Source organism: Cetorhinus maximus, chromosome 6 (genome assembly GCF_964194155.1).
Source record: "Cetorhinus maximus chromosome 6, sCetMax3.hap1.1, whole genome shotgun sequence".
NCBI classification, from domain to species: Eukaryota; Metazoa; Chordata; class Chondrichthyes; order Lamniformes; family Cetorhinidae; genus Cetorhinus; species Cetorhinus maximus.
Genome location: NC_135884.1, coordinates 137,116,374 through 137,130,034, shown reverse-complemented (window position 1 = coordinate 137,130,034; position 13,661 = coordinate 137,116,374). Strand labels below are relative to the sequence as shown.

At 41.8% G+C, this 13,661-nt stretch overlaps 1 protein-coding gene across 1 annotated transcript; it reads left to right on the top strand.

Moving 5' to 3' along the window:
- The first annotated feature begins 937 nt into the window (after positions 1-937).
- LOC144682181 (tripartite motif-containing protein 16-like) lies at positions 938-3,434 on the top strand. Its single transcript, XM_078544564.1, has one exon. The coding sequence runs from the start codon at positions 970-972 to the stop codon at positions 2,632-2,634; it is 1,665 nt and encodes a 554-aa protein (XP_078400690.1). The 5' UTR covers positions 938-969; the 3' UTR covers positions 2,635-3,434.
- The last annotated feature ends 10,227 nt before the right edge of the window (positions 3,435-13,661 follow it).

The window sequence follows — 13,661 nt, the reverse complement described above, 5'->3', positions numbered from 1 at the left end:
CCTTTGCTTCTGTCTGTATATCCTGTGCTCAGGGTAGTGGCTCCTTCTCCTTTGTGTTACTTGCTCCTCCCCTCTAGCCTCCTCATGCCCAGCACTCTGCCCTCCCTTTGCACGCTGCCGCTCCTTATCTCAAATAGCCTCGATGTCTGAGGGTGCAGCACCCATTTCCACCATCCTGGTGCACAGGTGATGTCCCCTGACACGCATGGGTTGCTGCAACTTAAACATCAAAGGAATAAGCCTTAGTGTGCCCTAAGGTGAGCCCTATGAAAAGCATGAACACTTACCTTTTTAACCTTTTCTGGCCTCTATGACTTGGCCGAGGTCCTCACCTACCTCCAGCTAGAGTGAAGCAGAAAGTTACTGAATGTCAGCTGCCCTGAGGAAGATTCAAAATGGTTGCAGAATCGGGCTCTCAGCAGTTGGCTTCAATTGGCCTGTTTGGGAGTGCAGGTGAGTTTGCAGTCCCACACTGCCCCTCCCACCCTCAGGAATATTGCCAGAAAGAGAGGTGGGGCATGCAGCCGTGGAATTTCTCTGCCGTTTTCTGCACAGGCCTGAATTGGGCCACCCTAAAATCCAGCCCCAAGCCTAAAGTGCCAGGTGAGTTCAGCCTTGTTCAAGGAAGGGGAAGTTTTAAAAATATTTAAGCAGTCACGCCCAACACAATGATATCTGCAAGTGATTACCTGTATTCTTAAAAGCACTATTAAAATACTCACTACATGCAGCATTTCCAATGAGTATTATATGGCATTATAATTTAGATGGGGGTTCTGTAAATACTAATCCATTTGAAAAGAGGACCTTTGAACAAAAAAGTTTGTGTCAGCTTACTAACGGATGACGAAATATAGGTGGTGCTGTTTACTAACTTACTTTTTTTCTGTTCAGAGTTCACTGTGCAAAGTGAATCATCCAGGAAGTTCCATTTTACTTTCATTTTCAGCACACTGTTTTGTCTTTACGATGGCTGCATCACATCCATTTCTTTTTGAGGAGGAACTTTGCTGTGCCATCTGTTTGGAGTTGTTCACAGATCCTGTTACAATTCCCTGTGGGCATAATTTCTGCATGAAATGCATAAAGAGCTATTGGGATAAAGAAGTAAGCATGGAGTCACACAGCTGCCCTAAATGTCGAGCAAGCTTCCTTCACAAGCTTCACCTTTGCAAAAACATTGCCCTGTCTGAAGTGGTGGAGAAGATTTCCAAACCTGAGAATGTAGCCCCACAGGAGACTTGCATTGATCCAGATGATGCTGTGTGTGATTTTTGTATTGACCAAAAGGTTAAGGCTACTAAGTCCTGTTTAGTGTGCAAGGCATCATTCTGTGATACTCACATCAGGCCTCATCATGTAAATGCAGCACTGAGCCATCACAAGCTAGTCGACGCAGTCAAAAGCATGGAGAACCGACAATGCAAACGGCACAACAGGCCGCTGGAACTGTTCTGCAGGACGGATGACACTTTTATCTGTTGTATATGTGTAGTCCAAGAACACGGAGAGCACATATTTGTGACTGTAGAGGAGGAGCGGGTGAAGCAGCAGAAACAACTGGCAGGTAAAGAGACGACATTGGAAAAACATGTAGAAATGAATGAAATTGAGATCGGAGACCTAAGAAAACAAATGGATTCAATTAAAAACTCTGCAATCGCAGTGCAAAAAGACATTGCTGCCAAGTTCAAGGAATTGGTCCAAGACATTGAAAAAGCAAATACCAAAGTGGCTGAATTTATAGAGAAAGAGAAACAGACAGCATTAACTAAGTCTGAAGAAGCCATCACCAAAAAGAAACAGAAGTGTATTGAATTAAGGAAGAAGAAGCTTCAGATGGGAGAGCTTTCAGGTATTAATGACGATATCAAATTCCTACAGGAGTTTAAAGCTTTAAACAATGAGCGTGAAAAGACCTCATCCCAGATCATCAGTGACATGGATGTTAGTTCGGCTGGTTTAAGGCAGATTGTAGTTAATCTCAAGGAACAACTGGAGAGTAAATGCAATCAAATTGTAGAAAACCTAGGCACTGAAGTAGCAGGATTGAGGCAGTGCTGGCCAAAGCCAGAAGAACCACAGAACCGGATGGAGCTTCTAATGTACTCCCGTCAACTGACATTCGACTCAAAGACAGCACATAAGTGCCTTTCTCTGACTAAGGAGAACCGCAAAGCGACAAATATCTGGCCAGAGGAGGTTTATGATGTTGATCACTCAGAGCGGTTTGACTGTTGCTGGCAAGTGCTGTGTGCAGAAAAATTGGATAAAGGTGCCCATTATTGGGAAGTTGAAATCAGTGAAGGTAGCTGTCTGGGTGTGACATATAAAAGCATAAAGAGAAAAGGACCAGACAACTCATGCTTCATTGGGAAGAATGATCATTCTTGGGGTATACAGATGTACAGTAGTCATTGCTCAGCATGGCACAATAGTACAGAAATTCGAACAAAATCAGAGAAATATGAACACATTGGTGTGTACCTAAACTATTCTAATGGAAGTCTCTCATTTTATGGTGTCACTGACACACTTACATTAATACACAGGTTCCAGGCTGTATTCACTGAGCCACTGTACCCAGCTTTCAGACTTATAAATAGCCAGTCGTTTTGTTATTTTCCTGAATGAACTGGGCATCGTATTACCTTAGTAATGCTTATCATCAAAAAAAGGATGCCGGGACACTTTTTGTTATCAAATTAAGACGTGCTCATTAAAATAGGAAAACGTCAATTTTTGCCAAGTTGCGGAATTTTCCAGTGACTAAGTTGGTGAAGCAGCTGTGAATACTGCTTCTAAGATTTCAGTGCATGTTTTTGCAAATAACTTGTGATGTATCAGGATTTTAAAAAAAAAACTTTGCTAAATTTGATTGAGAAAATGTTATGAAAGAGAGCTGGTGTCCTTTAACATGGAGACTGCCAGAGGCTCTCTGTTTTGTAGCAGATATTATACCACTGTAGTGTGAATTTTTAAGTGGAGCTGTTTTCTGTCTTTGACTTTTTTCCTCAAAAAAAAATTCATGGTAATTACAAAGATGAAATTGTATCATCATAGCACTGGTTTTAGTAACTAGACACAGCCTGGTAGCGTGAGTTTTGCTAACCATTTTACTAACAACAACATCCATTTCAAAATGCTTTTAGATTTAAAATCAGTGGCCAATAGTAAACTGTGGCTCTGTCACTGTTAGCTGCAGTAAGAAATATAAGGGGTGGATTATTCTCTCTGCTTGTCATGCAGGCACATTGCTGTCTATGGGAGGAAGCCTGAATTGTTTATTTCCCTGAACCATTCACATTGTCCATCCATCGAATGAATCTTCAGACTAAAGACCATGGAGCAAATCCAAGTGCGGGCACAGGTCTCTTAAGCCTTCTGAGGCTAGCAGCATTGGATCTGGCCCCTAAGATCAGGTTTTTCTGCCTGCTTATTACAAAAAATTACAAAAGCTGACTATCTATGGGCTAAACCCCTGTAGCCCCTCTGGTCAGTGACAATTTGAAGCAGGTAGAATCAGGATTTATGTGTTCAAGTGCCCAACAAACAGGATCCACAATGGACTAGTGATGGTTTGTTTATCTTGGCTCTCCCTGACACTGTTGGAATAATTAGCGAGGACAGAAAAGCATTAGTGCCTCTGCCTTTTTGGTATAGACGTGATGATGTGTCTGTTTTTTACTGTGTACAGGAAAAATATTCTCATATCCTTTGGCAGATCAAAATCCCTTGACTTATATTTGATGAATACATGAGATTAACAGACCCCGAGGGTTGACAAATGCAAACTTCACCTTCGTCCTGTCACAAACCAAAAATAATTTTGTGTCTTTTTGTCGGTGGACTGAACATCACATTTAACCCACTTGCCGTGGGTCCTGCTCTTTCATTTCAACATCAACTGTGCCTTTTTCATGCTGCAGAGGCTAACCACCTCATATTTTTCAGCCGATTTGCCCTTACTGTCATGTATGCAATTTGCTTTTTTTGTACATCTCATAGGTTCTTGCTGTTACAATTTTCTTAGCTGCCTGTTCTCTTTAGCTGGCTTTGCTTTGGGGCCCTCTCTGTTTTATTCATAATGCTGCCTCTGTGCCTTTCTTTCTGTTCTCACTTGCTTTGTTACTTTTCCTGTCAGTTCATCTCCTCAACATTTGGCTATGAGAACTGGACTGCCAGGTAATGTGCAGAGTACAAATCATGAGTCACTGTAGTTATAGTCTGCAGGGTTTTGCAGGGAGTGAAAATTATACAGAAATTCTTCCACATTAAGTGTTGCATTAACTGAATTCAGCTGCTATGCTCGTATTCCAGGATTTGAAGATTTTTCTTAAAAAAAGGAAAATAAACATTTCACTACAGGTTCTATTGTCTAATAAATCAATTAATTAATTGTTATATATTGTGGCAGTTTTCTGTATGTAAGGTGATAGTTTGTGTCTATGATGTGTTAAATATTGCTTGTTGTGGCTCAGAAACCCGGCTTTCGCTTGGCAGTTTCTGTCACATTTTCTGCAAAGGAAGACAGTGGGTTGAGAAGGCTCACAATTCACTGGCCCCTGTTTTCTGTGGGCCCTCTTCTCGGCCAGCTGAACTTTTTTGTTTCTGCTCGCTTCTTCCAATGCTCTTCCAAACAGTCAGACTCCAGAGGTCACAGCCATCAGTGACTGTCTCCCAGTTGTCAGTGTCTGCCATCTTCATATTTCACTTGCAGGTGTCCTGAAAGCGGAGGTATGGATGCTCAGGATGTCATGACCCAGTGGCCAATTCACTGTAGGGTATACGGCTGTCATCCATCCGATGAACATGGCCGAACCAGCACAGACGGTGTTGGCTTAGGAATGAGTGTGTGCTGATGAAATTAACATACTCCAGCGTCTCTGAGTTGGCGACTTTGTCCTGCCAAGAGATGCCGAGGTACATCTGAGACAGTGAAGGTGCAAACTCTTCAGCCTTTTCTCCTGCCTAGCGTATGTTGTCCAAGTCTCCCCACTGTAGAGGAGTGCACTGAGAATGCAGGCTTGGTAGACTCACAGTTTGGTGTTCCCAGTCAGGTTGCTGTTGTTCTGCACTCTTACTCAGCTTGGACATAACAGCTGCAGCTTTTGCATTGCACATGTGAATTTCAGCATCAAGTGACAGATTGCTGGTGATTGTGGAGTCTAAGCATGTGATGTTATTAACAAGCTCCTGTGTCACATTGTCGGTGCTGGTAGATGGCGATATGGCAACATCCTGGACCAAGATATTTCATCACGCTGATGGTCAAACCAAACTCTTTACAGGCATGAGAGCTGTCCATTTTGCCACTGCCGGTGTTCCTCAGTGTGGAATGTTAGTGCAGCATCGTCATTGGAGAGCACCTTTCTGATGTGGATTTGCCATGCATTTGTCTTGGTTCTTAGATGAGCAAAGGCTGAACAGCTTTTTGTCAGTTCTGGTATGTGAGTAGATACCCCCTGTAGCTGACCTGAAGACAAATGACAGTGTTAGGTACAGCTCTGACCGCAATGCAGATCTCAAAGGGTTCTGAAGCTGCACCGTCATAGCTGACCTTACCCATCTTGTTATCATGAGAACAGGAGATCACTTTGAGCAGCATGGGTGGGCAGCCAATTTTCTCCAGCAGCTTAAATAGGTCTTCTCTGCGCATATGGTTGAATGCCTTGGTGAGATTGATGAAGGATAGTGGCATTTCTCTTGCAGATGCTGGACGGAGAAGATCATGTCAATTGTAGATCTTCCAGTTCTGAAACCACACTGAGATTCAGGATTGAGGTATTTAGCCAAGATCCACAGTCTGACAAGGGCAACACAGGCAAATACTTTTCCCACAATGCTCAGTAGAATGTTGGCTCAATAGCTGTTGCAATCGTTGTGGTCCCCCTTGTTCTTATACAGGGTCATAACCTTTACATCATGCGTATCCTGGGGCACTGCCTCTGTACATTTTCTAGATAATGTTTATGATATTTAGCTTACAATGATAAACATCAAATTTTAAAACAAATATTGGGAAGACTGCAAAGCAACCAGCTCCAGTCCCTGAGTAAGAAATTGGGGTTTTTAATAAACTGGTATTTTCTGTATTATTTAGAATTTATGAGATTAGCTAAACAGCATTGATTCTCTGTAAAGGCAATTTATAAACACTCTGACTTCTAAGCAGTCCCTGGAAATGGCAAGGCCATTTCCACTTGGTTCAGGCTGCCATATTGACATTCCCAAATTGGTAGGGTCGCATCTTTTCTATGCAAATGTTTAGAAAGGGCCAGGACATAACCCTCAGCATGATGAAAACTAAAAAGCTGACCTCGAGCAAGGCAACAAACAGGGGAGGAGGTAACCACCCCGACATTTTGGTAACCTGTTCTGTATCCATTGGTCAGAAGGGTTTGAATAGACGATTGTCACTGAGTAAGCTACCAACCCCCAGTAAAAGGGTATATTAACAAGTGCTCAGTGACAGGGGGCAGTGCTGGTAAGGTGGCAGTGCTCGTCAGTCTGCCACCTTCTTCAGATGGAAGAGGAAGAAGAAGTAGAGGAGGAAGACCGAGGGAAGAGTTTCCCAACACTTCAACTAGAGAGCAGACTGTTGCTAACACAGGCTACTGAGATCAACACACTCTGTGTCACACGTCCATTCATCCTCTGGGATAAGTAAACTGCTCTCAACTGTCATGGGTCATATACATTTTCTGTCTAATTAATTAATGCATCATATCTATGTTGTTTCTTAATAAACCTAATAAACTATTGTAAAATTACTTACGAAGTGTTGGCTGCCTGTCTTAGGTATCTAAGGCCCTCAATCCAAAAATCTTACACCTGCTACAAACTCTGTTCCCTCGCCAACAACTCCATCCCTCTCCTTGTCAACTGTCTGAAATTGAGCCAGACCATTTGCAACCTTGGTGCCATATTTGACATCGACTTGAACTTCTGATTACATATCTACTCCATTACCAAGCCTATTTCCACCTCCGCAACACCATCCAACTCTGCCACCTGCCTCAGCTCATCTGCTCCTGCAACCCTCATCCAGGTCCTTCCCTCTACAGTTGATTATTCCAACACCTCCCATCTTCCACTCCACATAAACATAAGCTCATCCAAACCGCTGCTGCCTCTATCCTAAATCAGCCTAAATCATTCAGCAATCATTCCTGTGTGCATTGATCCACATTGGCTCCTGATCTGGTAGTTCCTCTATTTAAAAATTCTCATCCTTGTTTTCAAATTCCTCCGTAGCACCCACCCTAGCCAACTCTGTAACCTTCTCCAATCCTCTGAGATGTCTTCCATCCTCCAATTTTGGCCTTTGAGCATCCCCACCATCGACTCCACAACTGGTGGACATGCCTTTAGCTGCCTAGGTCCTAAGCTCTGGAATTCCCTTCCTAAACCTTTCTGCCTCTCTTTTCTTATTTAAGATGTTTCTTAATGCCCACCTCTTTGGCCAAGCTTTGGTCACCTGCCCTAACATCTGCTTACATGATTCGGTGCCAGATTTTTTTGATAATGCTCCTGTGAAGCATTTTAGGATATTTTACTAGGTAAAGGTGGTATATGAGTACCAGTTGTTTTTGTTATTGAAAATGTGATCAACTCCAATGCCTAACAGAAACTGTCCAGCTTCTTGGAGTCACAAGTCCTCACGCCCACAAGGTTTTCTTTCTTGCTCTCTCACTCTTCAACTTCTCCCAGCATGGTTTTTCTTTTTTTTTCTCACATCTTCCTTTTCAACAGAGTGTTCACTTCTCTTTCTTCTTGCTTCCTCTCAGCATGTTTTTTATTCCTCCCCCCCACTCCCTACCCCTCCAAACAGAGTCCAAGTTTCTCTGTGTTCTCCTCTTCTCTCCCTCTCTCTTTTTCTCTCCCTCTCTTTCCAATTCCTTGGACAGAAGGAAAAAGGCTGAATTCAACCCTACAGATCCCATATTATCTTTCCTTACCCTATTGTTCACTTTACACAGTTTCCTTACTTTCTCTTCATTCTTTTCACTTTCTCTTTTTCTCCCTTTATTGCTATCGTCTGCATTCTCTGAGAAGAACCATTTCAAGCAATGTGTCTCTCTGCCATTTGTTTCTGCTGCATCTTTCTAACTTTATTTACTGCAGAGCTTACATTGCCACATTTTAGGTGGATGGTAGGAGTGCCCTAAAGAAAAGTTTAGCGATGGTGGCAGATTGAAGACCATAGATATGTATGGGAATATATTTGGAGGGTGTAGACTATTTTAGACATATTGGGAAATGTTCCTGAAAATTGCAGCCCTGTGTAACATTGGTTGGGAAGCTGGTGAACAAGGTCCAGTACTTGAATTCTGTCCCAAATTTGTGGAGGGATAGCCATCTGGCAATTCTTCTCCTAAAGAGGTAGATGGAAAACTTTCATTAAATTGACTCCCAATACAAATGTCCTTATGGCTTTTTTTGTCAAAACTATGGCTTATTGGATTTCAAAAGGTATTTAAGGATTTTCACCTTTTTTTAAAATTTCCCTTTCCTTTGCTTTAATGTGAATTTTGGGCTCTTCAAGGTGAGGGATGTTAGTGCTCGAAAATAGGATGCTATCATTTAATGAACCAAGGACATCAAGCACTCCCAGGTTAGCATAAAGTGTTTATTGGAGGTTAACACATTTTCCACACTGCCCCAGTAACGTGACTCAGCTCAAATCTCAGAAGGTATTTTCGTAGTGCACATACGAACAAGGAGTAGGAGTAGGCCATTCAGCCCCTCGAGCCTGCTCCACCATTTAATAAGATCATAGCTGATCTGATAGTAACCTCAAATCTGCATCCCACTTACCCCCGATAACCTATCACCCCCTTGCTTACCAAGAATCTATCCAACTCTGCCTTAAAAATATTCAAATACCCTGCTTCCACCACCTTTTCAGGAAGAGAGTTCCAAAGACTTACGACCCTCTGAGAGAAAACAATTTGTTTCATCTCTGTTTTAAATGGGCGACCCCTTATTTTGAAACAGTGACCCCTAGTTCTAGATTCTTCCACAAGAGGAAACACCCTCTCCACATCCACTTTGTCAAGACCCCTCAGGATCTTATATGTTTCAATCAAGTTGCCTCTTCTAAACTCCAGCAGATACAAGCCTAGTCTGTCCAACCTTTTCTCATAAGACAACCCACCCATTCCAGGTATTAGTGTGGTAAACCTTCTCTGAACTGCTTCTAATGCCTTTATATCCTTCCTTAAATAAGGTGACCAATACTGTACACAGTACTCTAAATGTGGTCTCACCAATGCCCTGTACAACTGAAGCATAACCTCTCTACTTTTGTACTTAATTCCCCTTACAATAAATGATAGCATTCTATTAGCTTTCCTAATTACTTTCTGTACTTGCAAACCGGCCTTTTGCGATTCATGCACTAGGACACCCAGATCCCTCTTTGTACTGGTACTAAATATTCCTATTTCCAACAATAACCATATTGATGCTTCTCTGAAAGTGACTGCCAGTTTAAGGACACTTTTGTATTATGGCCTCATGCCCACTTGGAATTGAGCCCAACTCATGATACAAAATGCACTCATTCAAGGAACAGAGACATATTTTGTGCAATTAGATTTAAAATCAAGCCCCGGAGGTGAAATTACCAAACCCAACCAGCTTTTACTTGCTACTGTATTTGTACCAAAGCAGATAACTCTTTTTACTAGAGGGGAAGGATGTCACGGATCATAAACAACTCTACAAAATGGACTATATCTTTCTGCCATTGGAAATTCCAATTAGTGTGTTGTGGCTATAAAGCTGAACACTTTCATAATGTGGAAGTCGTAGCTTTGCAATTCTGGAAACTTCAAGGAAGCTTAATTTTAATATCACAAAAGTATAAGAGGCTGTCTAGCTTAATCTAGTACTCTAAAAAGACTGTGAGGGAGAATTGAATGAATAAGAATGAGGTTTTATCAACAGACTCAAGATAACAACCCGTCAGCAAGCTACCTTGATATCAGGAAAACTGATGACAGGACCATAAAAATGGTCTCCACACAGAAATGTTATGCCTATCTTCATGTATGTATTGTGGTGGCATTTTATGGAAAGTGGTGTAGCTCATGTACAGTGGACGGTTCAATAAATATACTTAAAAACAGCTCAATTTGCTGCATATCTGAGCCTTTATCTTAGTTCCATTTATAATGAATTACTATTTGTCATGCCAAAATGGAAATTCAGTATCATTGGATCAAGAACTGTCTGAATGATTAACTACATTAGGACTTTTTAACCTTCTCTTCATAAAGGGATTTTGATAGTAATAAGGTTTCATTGTAGTCATAAGGGGAGAAATGTTAAAACTCATTTAAAATTAAATTAAAAATGCTCACTCATTATAAATCCATTTCAAATTACAAAATTAATGAAGATTGGGCTTGATTACAGAGCCCAGAGAGTATTCATGGCTTTATATAGGTCATTAAATAGAATATAGGAAAGTTTGCAATTAAATATTTATAACCAAACTGCACTAAATTAATATTTCTCATGCTATTAATTTGAGATAGCTGTTCCATCTCTTTATTAAAAAATCAATTTTTCAAATTCAGATAGTTGAAAAATATTTAGCATTTATTTCAACAAAGCCTGGCCCTTCTTTAATCAAAAAGCCTCAGAAAGAACGTTCTTAGTAAACTGCATGAAAAAAAAATGATAAAAACCCTAGTTCTGAGCAGTTCTGGGGTGCCAGTAGGATTTTGCATAAAATGAGAGGAGGTCATAAAATTGAGTATGTGAAGTTGCATACTTCCTTGCAGTTTTATAAGGCATGACTTGGGGGTGAATAATAAGGCCATGTTACCTGCTGGACAGCCTCAATTAAATATCAAAATATCATTTTATACTTAGCACCCTTGTCTACCGCAAAATTCAAGCTTCACTCAGAACAACTGGGCACAGATGTCCTTGGTTCATCTGAAAGTTAAGGCTTTGAAGGTCTTTTGAGGTTGGAGGGGTCACCCAAATGTTTAAGCAATTGTTAGGCTATTTAAAGTGTATCTTTATTTGGGGGCTAGTCTTCCATTTTTGTGTTCTGGGACATTTTCCTATTTTTATTGTTTTTGGCGCGGTATTTAATCCAGGTGAAGGGATCTCGCCCGTCAGCTGGAGAGCCAGTGAGAGTGCCATGAGCTTCCTTTGGGAAAGGCCCAACATATTAAGTGCCAATCAGGCACTTAAGTGGCCCAGCATCAAGTCTCCTGAGGGATCAAGATCCCCGGGGATGGAAATCGGTCCCCGGGAGCTCCTGGCCAATCAGAGGCTGCAAACTGTCCATTGAAGACAGTGCCAGCGGGAGCAATGGCAGCTGCCAACAATGCACCCACAAGAGACCCAGGATCAGCAAAGGTCCCAAGGCCTCAGGTGAGTGAGGGCAAAATGGGGGTTGCAGGATGGGGGTGGTCACAGGGGGGGAGGGGGTTTGGCAGCAAGTGCAAGCTGGTGGCTCTCAGTGGGCCCTTCCTCTTCTCGATGCTGGGTCCCTCAATCAGACATTAAGTGCCATTGAAAGAGGAATCCCCCCTAAGAGCTCGCAAGCAAGTGTGACAAGGTTTGCTATTCGGGCTTTCCGCGTGGCGACTACCCCACCTGCTGTGATTGATACCTGCTGCGGTGGGATAAGACACTAAGTGGGCATCAGGTGCCCACTTAAAGGCCTCAATTGGTGGCGGGGTGGTGAGGCCATCCGCAAGTCTTCCTGTCTTGGACTTAATTGGGGTAGAGCCAGGAAGGCAGTAGAGTCCTCACCTGCCACTCTCCCGCCTTATAAAATGCCACCCCGCCACCCCCCCCCCCCAACCTCCAAACTTGCCTCAGGGGAGGGCATTAGATTCTGCCCTTGGTTTCTGCATGGTTTGACATCATACCCTATAAAGAGATGAGATAGATATTGTCTTAGCTTCTTTTAATTTGCTGAGGGACTGAGATGATGTTGAGGAGATTGTGAGGGTCTAAAGAATACACTGACCACTCAGCTATTTTGATCAAATCCATCAATTCCTTTGCACCTATTCCCAGGAGGAGGCCCATCTTTGCCATCATTGATTTGCAACACAGGTTGGCCACTAGTTGCACTATCTGATGAGCAAGGAGACACACACTAATCATCTTTCTTACAGGTGCAGATGTGTTGGTATTTGCAGATTGGTGCAGAGCATCTCTTATGCAACTTGAACTATCTTACATTCCTTTAGTGGTCCTCCTCTTCTTTTTCCAAACACCTCAGAGAGGGGGAAATCCAAGGATGTCAGAAATGGTGCTTGGGAGAAAAGGCTTATTAAAACAATTGACACCAAACCTTGTGATGACCTAAGTGCCAGGAGAGAAGAAATTAAGAAAACAAATAAGACATTGTCTGACATTTGCTGAGTAAACTTACTTTCTATACCTTCAAATTTATTTAATGCACTCCTCTGCACCTAGCCACCCGGTTGGATGCCTATTTTTAAGGACATCCTTTAGATGGGGTACATGTCAAAATAACAATGTGAGAGGTGTCAGACTGGTGCTCCTATATCATTAGCATGTGATAATGGAACACTTGGTTGTTCTAAACAAGAGCATTTGGAGCATGTCTGCCAGAAATGTGTGCCAGGTGTATAAAGGGTGAAGAGCCAGAAATGAGTCTCTGCCCCTTTTTAACATTCTACGTATAACATCATGAACTGGCTCACATGGGATGCTATGGATTGAAACATCAATTCCATGATCTACAAAGAATGTAAATGTAACACCTGTGTGCTTGGACTGCCTTTGCTTTCAACTGAATGCCCCCATTAACTGGGTGTACATTAACTGCCATGATTACACAGCAGTTAAAAAGAACTTGTGTTGCAAGATAATTTACTAATGAAGTCTTGAACGTGTTATTTCTATGTTGAAAGCAATAAAAACAACGCATGGGCTTTTTTTTTAGCTGATTAAAAGCATTTTGTGACTGACTGCTGGCCGTGTGCAACAGTCTGTGCATCCCACTGAATATTTCATTCCCCTAGTGGAAATGATAAACAGATGGAGAAGCTATTATAATTTAGGACACTGTGACCATAGTCTTCTGTTCTATTGTAAAACCTTTTAAACTATGAATGAAAATGATTAATCTGGGTATATTTTGCAATCCAGGTCTCTAACCTGCATATGAAATCCACCTTACAATTGTTTACATCCGTTTGTGCAAGAACCACAGCTGCGATACTTCTGGACTGCCTCAGCCTCACATCACTCATCTGCCATTGCATTTATCCTGAAACCATTAGAAACTTTTTGGAGATTGCCAGTTTTTTTTATCAAGCGATCCAGCTACGTGTTCTGAAATTGAGTCAATTTAAGTTGGGTCACAGAGGAAGCAAATCCCACAATCAAAATTATCAGCAGCCAAAATGTAAACATGTAAAATGTTAGATGACTGCAGGAATGTTTTAACCTCCTGTTGGATGGTAACAGTCATAATATTATAACTGTGAAGCTCATTAAAAGGCAATTCAAATCAGTACACCCCATTACCCTAAATATGACTTACATATGGTGAGCTCCTTCAACTGTTGCTGCAGAGTGATTTGAACATGAAATGCTTCAAAAAGCTTTGCAGTCAATCCATACCTTACTGATTGAAAATTCTTACTAAG

Excerpts from the sequence above, each read along its gene's own strand:
- LOC144682181 (XM_078544564.1), top strand. The coding sequence starts at position 970 with ATGGCTGCATCACATCCATTTCTTTTTGAGGAGGAACTTTGCTGTGCC.